At 39.2% G+C, this 12,818-nt stretch overlaps 1 protein-coding gene across 1 annotated transcript in view; it reads right to left on the reverse strand.

Annotated features, from left to right (window-relative positions):
* Nbas (NBAS subunit of NRZ tethering complex) overlaps positions 1 to 12,818 on the reverse strand; it is a 261,552-nt gene that overhangs the window by 155,691 nt on the left and 93,043 nt on the right. Inside the window, exons 27-28 of the mRNA XM_051181643.1 lie at positions 9,978 to 10,040; positions 7,486 to 7,608 (exon numbers count right to left, since the gene is read on the reverse strand). Coding sequence (XP_051037600.1) covers positions 7,486 to 7,608; positions 9,978 to 10,040 — 186 coding nt within the window. The remainder of the gene's footprint in view (positions 1 to 7,485; positions 7,609 to 9,977; positions 10,041 to 12,818) is intronic.

The following is a 12,818-nucleotide window of genomic DNA, read 5'->3' on the forward strand; positions in this document are numbered from 1 at the left end:
CTATTCCTACCTCATCAAAAACAGTTCTACTATAGGCTTCATCAAAGCCATGCAAGACCAAACCAACCTTTCTCAACTGTGATGGACACAGCCCTTTCTTGCCTAGTAAAGGGCCACCATACTCCACCTCTCATCCTAAGCTATTCACTATTACCTCTACCTCATGTTTTTTTCTTTTTTACTATCAGACAGTTTCCATGAGTTCCAAACTTTTGGATTCCAGGAGGGCTTTGTAACACACAGCTGTACTCTCTCCCACCTTTCGGGTGCCCTCATGCTTTAAATGTATGGGTTTACACCTCTATTTTATTTTCCCCCTCCCTTTTTTTCCACTTTCCTTTCAAAACAGCAGGCTAAAGCGAAGGACTCTCACTGCATGCCTCATTGTAATCTCTCTTTTACACATGCAGGTTCCTCTGTGTAACCATCCGGGCTTCAATCCCATGTCTTATGCAAAACAACAACTTTGCAATGACTGACTACAAACGCACACAGGCTAACATAACATTCCACACCATATAAGAGGACTCCTATTTGATACACCTGGAGATAATCCACTCTCAGATAGTGTAGCTTCAGCTGTCTAACACCCCTGGCAAGAAAATGCCATTGCTCTTTCCAAACTCATCTTTGGCTTTGTTGAATCCTGTTACCTACATCAAGTGTTGTGGAGACCCTATAAACATATACTTCCTTCTTTAAATGGCTGCAATGACAAGCCAGTTTAACTTGGTGAACCCAAGAATTTATTGGGGCTATTTAGAGGAAGATAGATGACCCCAAAGCAGACAAACCACTGGAAAGTAACAAAGTGATACTTTGGAGAATGGAAGTCAGACTCTTCCATTAACCTTCCACAGTATGTATGTGTACATATATAGAGCAAGTATATATGTACACATACCTGGGGAGAGCCTCCCTCCCCAGACCAGGAGTCTACATGAAATCTGGATAGAATGATAGACAGCTGACAGAAAGTGCAAGCGGGAATGCCCTCAGGTGACGATCCAATGATCCTCCTCTGCCCCTCCTTCTACGAGAGAACCTCAGCAGTCAACAAGCAAAGAATCCCAGTAATTCTGAAGAACATGGCTATGCTCAGAGCACAGCATTCTACAACATACACAGAGGCAATTTATCAACCTGAGCAGTTCCACAAGGCAGTAAGGCCTTTGCAAACCCACGGCTGTAAACGTTTTATGTCTGTTTCCAAAGATGCAGGTTCTACAGCAGGGAAGGGGAGCTTGCTAACAGTTTCACCCAGTCATGAATTTGTGGCATGAATGCATGATATTGCTGAATGAAACAGTTCTCGCTCAAAGCCAACTCACAGAATCATGAAGAATGGATGAGATTAACTCTAGGCAACTGCAGACACCAAAGAAAATGTCCTAACATACAAATGAGATGGATAACTTGTATGCAGCTGAGTGTTTTATTTGACTTGTAGGCTCCCCCCACTGGTATTTTTAAGTCTAATTCAAAGTACAAAGTATAAAAAGGTATCCAAGTTTCCTGGTGAAATATTTAAGAGTTGGGAATGAATGGACGGATCATGAGCTTTCAATACATTTTTTTTAATTTAATATACATAATTAGGTATAAATCAGTTGGAAGGGAAAACGCTAGTGTCTTTGCTTCTCCCAGTTCATCTTACTCGAATGTACCTGAGCTTGGAATCACTGTGTTTACCTTTAATTGTGAAGTTATAGATAATAACAGAGCTCAACATTTGAAAAAACAGATGTTGTCTGTGTTTTTCTAGTACAAAATAGATGTTTATTTTACATGAATTTTTTTTCTTTTCTTTTCTTTTTTTTTTTTTTCTCAATATATTATCCTTTAAAATCATCACATTACCAGGTACTGTGGTATACATCTGTTAGTCTAGCACTCAAGAGGCTGAGGCAGAGGGAATCATAATTTCAAGGCAGCCTGACCTACAAAGTGAGATGCTATATCAAAAACAACAACAATAATAACAGTTATATACTTAAATGAACAAGATAGATCCAAAGTATACAATAATTTAAAAAATATTTTTCCCTTAGCACATCTGCTTTTGAGTCCCACTATGTTGCACAGGCTGGCCGCAGATGCTCAGGTTTGAGCAATCTCTCTTTCTCAGCCTCCGGAGTAGCTAAGATAGTAATACTCCTAGCCATCATGCCTAAAATTTTAATAAGTGCAAGACTCACTGTCAGTGCCATTTTCTATTTACTACATGAAATGAACAATTCTTGTTCCATGTGCAGCGAGGCACACACACAAGGACACAATACTTCTCTGGCTCACACACAAAAAATACACTGCTGCTTGCAAGTATTCCATGACGAGCATAAAGTATAGCCAGCATTTTCATTCTGCTCCTTTAACTTTTGTGAAGGACTTCCAATAATCAAGGGACTCCTTTCATATTTGGTTTGAAGGCAGAGGAGTAAGAAAATGTCTGAAGTTAGTATCCACCTTATTATTAGCTCAACAAAGTCAGACCTTGGCCTTGTCAGGCTGAATGCAACTCTCTCAGCCCAGCTGTTCTTCTGGAAGCAATCAGTACTAGGACAGATGGTATAAATGGTCCCTCACACATGGCTAGTTGTAAGTGAAGATTCTAATTAAAATAAATTATAACACATCATTTACAATGGCCTTTTTCAGAATACATCCCATATATAAGAATCAAAAGTGGGATTTGAAGAAACTAGAATTTGGCAAACTAACAAGATGCCTGAGTACATAGTATTAGTAACAAGTCTGTCATGGAGATAGATCTTCCACCCCAGTTCAGGTATAAACAGTACCATACTCAAGGTGATAAAACCTGGATTCATGATAAAGGTGATGGGCTCTACCACCATTTATGATGTATATAAGACTATTTTAGAGATATTAAGACTGGTATCAGGGTGTGGAGAGTGGACCCAGATTCAATTCCCAGCACCCACGTAGCAACTCACAAGTATCTCTAATTCCAGTTCCAGGGGACCTGACACCCTCATACAGAGATACATGGAGGCAAACCACCAATGCACATAAAATAAATATAAATTATTTTAAAAAGACTGATATCAAACTGACAACTTTGAAAGTGAGCGCATGTTCTAATATTCACAGTAAGTAGACTGCCACACGTAGAGTTTAGCACTGGCACATCAGAAGCACACACAGACTCAGCAGAAGGAGCAAGACTTTCCAGCTGTGAAGATGCAGGTCCTAGTGCAAGCAGCATCACTCTGGGAGCACTGACCCCTTGTGAAGTTGTCATAAGACGGCAACAGTCACTTAATCAGTAATTACCACGGTAATGGTGTGTAAGTTCCCTCCCATTTAAAGCATACAGAGGCTGTAACTTCAACCTAAAAGAAATCCTAAGGCACAGATGTGTGCTTGTTAATAAAGACAGTACAGGGCTGCAAGAGGGGGTCAGTGATGAAAGAAACACACAAGATGAAAGATGTTCCCAGGGTACAGAGTTTGACTCTGCTTGCAGGAGCAGAAGACAAGCACTGTCCTATTAGTATTGGAATTTCATTTCTTCTTTTATCTGGGTCAACTGTTATCTCTAACAATTCATTATTTAGTCCGAATACCAGCAGGCTTGCTCCAGGTTGACTAGGATATAATATTCCCCTCCAGGCATCTTTACATGTTCACACCTATGCCATGTGACAGATTAGAAAGTGACTTCCTCAGTCACACAAGGGGACCACTTTCAAAGCTCTGAAGGTCCTAGAATCTTCACCTTCATACCAGCCTCTTCATGCCCGGCACCCCACCTACTGTCTGACAAGCAGTACAAAGTCACAGGTCCTTCCCTCTGCTGTGTCTCCACCCGAAGAACTGTTAGAATGGGCCAAATGTTCGCCAGTTTGTTTATGGGCCATTTGGACCTCACTTATTTGGAAATACCTTTGAAAGTCTTTTGCCAATTTTTCTACAAGGCAATCTATTTTCTCTCATATTTGACTGGACAGTTTGCATAGACAAAGGAGATACAATCTTTCTTGCTTTTACAGAGGCTAACACAAAACTGTCAAAACATTCATAAAATAATGTGTATAAAAATTCATAATTTATGATTAAGAAATGTGAATATTAACAAAATAATCAAAAATAATGTGAATAAAAATGTATAAATAAATATGTAATTAAGAAATGTAACTACTAAATATGAGAGAAAAGATGCATTATTAACTAATCCAGTTTTGCTAGCTCTTATAATTTTTGAATTTCCAAAGAGAAACAGCAAAATTCATAACTCCATCAGAATAAATGTACTACTTTAAGTGATGACAACATAGAAAAAGGCAAATATCACAAACCATGAATACTCCACTTCAAAAACTGTTATCATGCTGGGTGGGGGTAGCAAATGCAGGCAGATGTCTGTGAGTTAGAGGCCAGTCTGGTCTACAGAGAAAGTTCCAGGACAGCCAATGCTACACACAAAAGAAACATTATCTCTAAAGAAAAATTAAAAAAAAAAAAATTGTTGTGGTAAATATCTTTTGTTCCCCTATCCTTTTGAAACCACATGTATCTAAAATTTGTTAGAAGCTCTGTTATGCAAAAACAATAAAAATTAAATTATACACTCAACTATATATAAGTGAATTCAGCAAGATTGGAAGACAAAAGATCAATATATGAATGATCAACTGATCAGTTCTGGTGGTGAAAAGGCAAGTACCTGTGATGTTAGTACTCAGAAGGTGGGGCATAAGAATTAAGAGATCATGAGCTTGAGATCAATTTAAGTCACACAGGAGACTCCAACTCACAACAACTCACAAGTACACACTCGAACACACACACATGCTACATATCTATACATTAAGAATGTACTATGCCAAATGAATATGATGCAAATTCCCACTAAACATACCTGGGAGTCAATTTCTCATAAGAATTACAAAGTGTATATACTAGTGAAACTGTGAAACACAGAAAGGAACAGAAAGGCCTTCTGTGCCTGTGGAAAGAGACCCTGAAAACTGACTTAGCACAGCATCACTACCCCAACTGATGAACAGACCCTACACAACTATCGCCATCCCAAAGGAAGCTTGGCATGTTAGCTAGCACACACCTCAGGAAGCTAAAGTGGGAGCATATAGTGGGGTTGAGCCCAGCCTGAGCTACATATTGAGTTCAAGGCCAGCCTGGATTATGAAGCAAGATTCTTTCTTTATTTTTTAATTGTTTTGTATGAATACAAGTGTTCTATCTGCATGTGTGCCTGCACATCAGAAGAGAGCATCAGATACTACCACCAATGTTTAGGAGCCACAATGTGGGTGTTGGGAATTAACTCAGACCCTCTGGAAGAGCAGCCAGTGCTCTTAACCTCTGAAAAATTCAAGAATTCTTTCTTGAATTAAAAAGAAAATCACAAAAAAAAAAAATTGAAAAGTTGATTCTAAACTTAATATTAGAAATACAAAGGCCCTGTAACATATAAACAAAACAAATTTAAAACAGTAAGGTCAGGAGACAAATATTACCTAATTCCAATGTTTATAATACATCTAAGATAACTAAAACTGTGTGCTATATGAAAAGAAATAAATGGGTAAAAGAAAAACAATAAAAAAATGTCAAAATCCAGCATCACCTGTGTGGAAAACTGACTTTCAATAAAGTTACAAAGGTTTTCAGTAGAGAAAGGCTGAATTTCAACAAATAGTGGGAGATGACCCAGACAGTAAGAAAATTTTCACCCATAATTTGAAAAGTAATCAAAAACTGTGAAAATGGATCATGAATTTAATTTGTGTGAATCTAAAAGTTTGGCTAGAGAAGATAAAAATAAAACTTCATGACAAAGACTTCCTATAAAATTAATATCACAATCACAAAGGTACAGATTGGCTTTTTAAGTTGATTTAAAGAAAAAAGGAGTCTGCTCAGACACCAATGGCCATTCCAGGTATCTAAGATATCTAGGTGCTCAGAAAAACTCAAGTTCAGCGCTCAGCCCCACAACTCCTTCTGAGATTCAGGGAATATCCTAGATGAGAGAAGAGAAAGAATGTAAAATCTGGAGGAGAGAGAAAATTTCAAAATGCCATCTTCAGAGCATGACACAGAGGTTGCAATCACAGTCTCAGCATCTATGGGCACCTACAACAAGACTGAGCCTGACACCAGCCAACTGTGAGTAGGGTAGGAGCTGCTGGGCTCCTAAGACCCTGGCAAAACATTGAATTCTAGAGAAGAGTCAGCTGTCACCTTCAGGTGTATACCAAGACTGTGCCCACCAGGCTCCAATGGACAGTTCCAAACTGATGGCCACACAGCAGGACCTGGCTAAAAATAGACAGTCATGACACAAAGCAAAGGTCATGAATGTGGATTTGGAGCTGGCCAGGGATGAAGGGACAGATAACAGAAACTGGGGAGTGATTAGAGAGGGTAGAGTGAGAGTAAACAGAATGCACTATAGACATGTATGGCACTATAAATAACAGCTTTGACCAATAAAGAACAACTTTTTTAAAGCCTACTCATCAGACACTATAGAAAAGAAAATGGAAAGGGCAAGGGGCACATGGGAGATTCCACCAATGCATGCCTCTAATCACAAAAGGTTCCAGAACAGGTGAGAAATTACCAGATGCAGTAAGAAGAAAGCAGCTCAGTGTTTAGAATGTACAGAAAAGATGCACAGATGGGAAGGACCTGAGCTATGCTTTCAGCTGTTACTCAAAGAGGTGTGGGAAACCTACTAAGAGAGAAATGTGCAGAAACATACCTGAGTGGACGAGGATGACAGGTAACAAACCCAGGCTGGTTTCAAACTAAACAGAATAGATACTGAGAAGACTATTTGGCAGGTTTTTTGTTGTTGTTGTTGTTTTGTTTTATTTTGTTTCTTTCCCCAGCGTATAATCCTGCCATCTACTTTTATGTAGCTATCCAAAAGAAATTAAATATATTCCTTTAAAAACATAAATAAGTATCTATAATGGTGTGTGTTTCTAAACAACAAAACTCAAAACAGCCCCAATGTCCACTAACAGGTGAGCAAACACAAAATGTGAAATAAACCCAACACATTGATTACTATTCTGCATAGAAAATAGTATAATCTATTAAATCATGGTACAATGTAGATAAGTCAAAGTAATTATAACAAAATAATGTCTGGCTCAATTACATAAGAATCTAAGCAACTGAAAATAATGTGTAATGGAATACAAAGTAGATCAGCAGCAGCTTCATGAATGGTTCAGGGATTGATACGTAGGAAGAAAGGGACTACAACGAAGTAAGGGACAACTTGTAAGGGTTATTATCACGTGTAGTCATTATCCTAGATGTAATGACGGTATGTATCATAGGTCAAAACTTACCAAATTATATACTTTTTATATGAAGTATATTCTTGACCAATTATAGACCTTATTGGAGTTGTCAATAAAAAAAACAAGTAATACAACAAACACCATCTACAAGCATCCATGAAGTGTGTTTGTCACTTACTTCCGTCCAGTGTGCCTGGTCAGTCGAACCATCAGGCTGTGTGCCTCTTCTAAACTGGACTGGGTGTTCTTGACAAACGAAACTGGCTTCTCCAGTCCATGTTTCTTCAAAAGCTCAGACACACTATAAGTAAAACAAGAAATGCTAAATATCATCCAAAGAGAATAAGTATTTAAGTATTTGAATTATACTTAAGACATTTGATAGAAAAATAAAAGGTATCACATATACATGGGATACAGTATTACCTATTACATTAATTCTTACCAAAAACAAAACTCATAATTGTATATCAAACTGCATATTTCTTGTTGGCTTCTATAAGACTATCCTTAGAATAAATGGTCTACTCTTCAAAGGATGAAATATCTAACTGAAAATCTTCCTGGCAAGCTGCCTCCACTCTAAAAGCAAGCACAGTAATAAGACAACTGTGTGACTTTAGTACTAGGCTTCAACATCTGGCAGTACACAAGCACTATGGTGTATGGAGCACTCAGTTCTCTTAAATGCAACCTAAAATATTTTTACACTACAATCTCTACTTTGAGTGAATAAAATGAGTAAATGGTCTCCAAATAATGATCCTTTCCTCTATACACACTATTACTAAAATGATATCATCAGCAACTATACATTAAAAGAACAGTTGGTTGTTATTATTTTGCTCCTTCCTTCCTTCCTTCCTTCCTAGCTTCCTCCCTTCCTCCCTCTCTCTTTTCCTCCCTCCCTCCCTCTCTTCCTTCTGGTACAAGTCTCACATGATGATGATCTTGAACTTCTGTTTCTCCTACCTCCACCTCCTAGTGCTGGGATTACCAGCACAGACACAACACATACACATTTTACACAGAGCTAGGGATTAAACCCAGAGCTTTGTGCATGCTACCAGCCGAGCTACATTCCCAGCTCCTAGTTTTTATTCAATTTTTAATTTATAGTATAATATTTAAGAATTATTTTTATATGTGTGTATACATGTGTACATGTATATATACATAAATGTTTGCATTCATACATACATACGAATGCTAGTAAATTATACCAAACTCCCTACCGGGCAAATTAAGAATATTTCAGTCTCAGACAAAGGCAACTCAAACTCAACATTTCGTTTTAAAGGTAAGAGTATCCAAACAAAGACGCATCAAATTTCCAGCACAGTTTCGTACTATTCCAATGCCACTCAAACAAACTACTATACTGCAATTGTTGATGTATAAATTAACATTTCTCCTGTACCTAGATAGTGTGAGTGACTTAATCTAATAGTACTTTCATTATCTCATGAACTAATCATTTTAGCTAAGAAAACCATAGGTCCAAAGGCCACCTAGCTAGTGAATAGGAATGTTTTAACTTGAATAAATACTTATCTGGGTATGGCACCTCATACCTGCTGTCCCAACATTGGAGGGCTGGGGCTAGCCTGAGTTACATGGCAAGATGCTATTTTGCTTTTTTCTTTTTTTGCTTTTTTTATTTTTAATTTTACATATCAATCCCAGTTCCTTCTCCCTTCCTCCTTTCCTCCCTCCTTCCCTCTCTCCCACCCTCACATGCACCCCGACCACTCTCCCCTCCCACCACCACACCTACTCCACATGTAAGCGTGATGCCCTCCAGGAGGGGTCATCTAAATCTGTCAAGTCATTTGGAGTAGGGACTAAGACTTCTCTCCTGTCTCTAGGTTAAGGGAGTATCCCTCCATGGGGGATGTGTCCGCAAGGTCCTTATGTGCCCCAGGAATACATCCTGGTTCCACTGTCTGAGGTCCCTTAGACTGCTCAGGCCTTCTAGCTGAGACCCATGTTCAGGGGGCCTGAGTCCCAGCTATCAGTCTGGGGGCACGTTAGCTCCTCCTTGCTCAGGTCAGCTGTTTCTACATGTTTCTGCAGCGTGGTCCTGTCCTCCCTCTCTGCATCTGGATTCTAGTTCAGATCAGTATTTAGTTGTGGGTGTCTGCTTCTGTTTCCAGATGAGGGCTCCATGATGGTAGATAAGTTAATCATTCATGGCACTTATGGCAGTCTTTCCACCGTTGCTTAAATTGTTAGTTGGAGTCAGTCTTGTAGGTCTCTGGACATTTTCTTTAGGTTCAGTTTTCTCTTCAATCCTATAATGGCTCCCTCTTTTATGTGTTCTCTCTCTCATTAACAAACAAAAGCAGCACACAACTATAATAATGACACAGGAGAAGCAGAGGCAGGAGGATCATCCATGAGTCCAAGGACATCCTGGTCTGCATAGAATTCTGGGCCACAGCAAAGCCTACACAGGGGAGGAAAGATGTGCATGCTCACACTCAGGCTCATCAGGTTCCTACCCCAGCACTCGGCTAGTAAGATAGTACAGGTATCATTGAGAAAACATTCAAGTGAGTCACGGGACTACACGTTCAAACTAGACAAGAGTAACAGGCAGGCCATGGCTGCATGGCTGGACACACACCTTAATAAGCAGATAACAAAAAGACTTGCTGTTTTATTCACCTGAGAATTTTTTCCAATTGGTCTACCATGTCATGAAGAGATGTGGTCATCTCTGTTGTAGACCTAAAGAAATAAAAATTAGGTTTGGAAGTGGGTTTTAATAAAATATAAAACAACTATATGGAGGAGAAAAGCATGTTACTCTTATACACAGTAATAGTATACCATTCAATTAAAATTTGAAGCTTATTTCCTATATACCATCCAAAGATCACTGGATCCTACACTGCAGGGTCCTACACTATTTTCATGAATAGCTGAGCATAATGACACTATCAGGCCCATCTCTGGTCATATCCAGAGCATGTAGTGAAATCACTTGCGCCTATTTCACCAAATCAACCCAATGGACTAAGATAAAAATTAGTGGAATCAATCAAGCATCACTTTCTGTTAAAGATTACCCAGATGTGAACTGCTCATTTCTAAGGCACTTTTGAGTTAGCTCTGCTTCGAGGTAAAAATAATGAATAGTTGTTGACTAGGTGTGTGTGTGTGTGTGTGTGTGAGAGAGAGAGAGAGAGAGAGAGAGAGAGAGAGAGTATGTGTGTGTGTAAAACAATTAATAATTAAAGAACAAGAGGGAATAGGGGGACACAGGAGAAGTTAGAGAGGAAGTGATGGAACACTAAGGAGGACAACAATATACTTAATCCACAAAGGAAAAGCCTAACTCAGAATGGCATCAGATTCTCTGCAACATGGACAGGACAAAAGCAAGGTTTTGAGAAACCATGAGAAAAGAAAGATGTATTTATAATTCTACAGAGAGTCAAAACACCCACCTTAGTGTAGAGGTGTAATTATGGCATTACCATGTTTGATGAGGAGCTATTTGAGATTGTATTCCATTAAAATAAGAGGCTATGTCACAAAGGAAGGAGAAAGGCAATACACATCACAGAGGAAATGACAAGTCCCTAGGTAAGAGCTACATAACAGACAGGGAACTCTGTTCACAGCAAAGAAAAACAAAGGGCAAATCCAGTGAGGAGGAATTCAGAATAGAGAGAGGGATAAGAAAAAGAGGGAGCTGAGAGATTATCTCGTACTCCTGACCACTTTATGGTTCCAGAGGAAGCCCAAGAAACAAACAAAAAATAAATAAATAAATAAATAAATAAATAAATAAATAAATAAATAAAAAGAAAGAAAAGAAAGCAGGAACCATCCGATCCAGAGGAAAGAGAAAGCTAAGGAAGAAAAACAATCACACCTTGCTGTTTCAACAATGTTTACATGATCGTGATGGTGTCAACACTAAAGAATGAAGACTAATCAATGATTTTTACATCATTTACACTTTGACTGTGAAATTAAATGCAATACTTTAAAAAAGGGAGTCCTAGCTTGCTTTCTGCTGCTATGGAAACACCATAAACAAAGCAACTGGAGGAGGAAAAGGTTTACTTGCTTTACCATTTACAGTTAATGATCAAGACTAGCCAGTGCAGGGGCTCAAGGCAGGAACAAAGAGGTGAGAATTAAGAGAAACGACAGGATCTGCTTACTGGCTTGATTCCACTGGCTTATCCAGCTGTCTTTCTTACAAACCCAGACCCACCTGCCTACGGATGACACCACCCAGAGTGGGCTGGGCCCTCCCATATCAATCCACAATCAAGAAAATGTCCCACAGACATCCATCCCCACTGGCCAATCTAATGGAGACAGTTTCTCAACTGGGATTCCCTCTTATCAGGGTGACCGAAACTAACCAGCACAGAACGCAAGCAAAGAGAAGACAAAGAAAATTACCTTGAAAGAATTTTCTTTTTAAGCAAGGCAGGTGATAACCTTAGCACTTGGATGGTAAAGATTAAGGCATCACAAGTTCAAGGCCAGCATTACCCAAAATGGGAGTCAGAGACTAGCCTGTGCTACATAAAACCATATGTCAAAAAAACATCCCATCCAAAAAAAAAAAAAAGGAAAGAAGGAAAGAAAGCATTTACTTTGTTAAAAGTGGGCACCAAAAAGTTGTTTATTGTCTTAAAATGTTTCATTTGAACTATTTTCTTACATTACTGTATACTTGCAAATTAGGAGAGGAATATATCCCCATAGGCTCCCTTATAACACATTATAACACAATGGGGTCTCTCTAACATTGTCTTTCTAAATGATACCAACTTTCGCAGTGAAAGTTGCCTCATAAATGGTATGACACTCTGTGGATAGCAGACTGCTGCTTTCCTGAGGTGTCATGTAGGTCTCTCTGTGCCTTGTTAAACACCACCCCCTGAGCATGATACCTATCACCACTGTCATTTGGAGACCCTGTGGTGACTCAGGAGCAAACCCTGAAACTGGACTGCTGACAGCCTCTCCAAAGAAGGAAGGAATGGAGGGGGTGAGCAACCCTCCCCTGAGGTCACAGCCATGTCCCACACCTCCACACAGCTATATGTGATTCTACCCCAGCTGCATGTGGCCTGTGCTTTAAGCAGTTATTAGAGAACATAAACTGTAAAAAGGTAAATAAAAGGCAGATTCCATCTCCACAGAAGTCGTCATCCAGATCAAATTTTACAATAATGTGGCAGCTTTGGGTCCGCTCATGTATCCTACACCCATACCCCATACAGAAGATTGGTAAACAAATTAGTTCAGGAAGCTGAACACAGAACCATTCTTTTTTGGCCAATAGTTCATACCCTGTGATGGGAAAGCACTGAGTCACATCTCTGCAGGAAAAGTTCACACAGCATCTGCACTAGTAGTAAGCCACAAACTCTACAAAGAACTCATGGAATTTGGGTCAAACAGTTTGAACAAGACTCCTTTCCCTAAGGAACATTGTGGCATCCAGTGTGCCTTTGTTCACTGTACAAGAAGAGT

This window comes from Phodopus roborovskii, unplaced genomic scaffold, assembly GCF_943737965.1.
Source record: "Phodopus roborovskii unplaced genomic scaffold, PHOROB, whole genome shotgun sequence".
Lineage (NCBI taxonomy): Eukaryota > Metazoa > Chordata > Mammalia > Rodentia > Cricetidae > Phodopus > Phodopus roborovskii.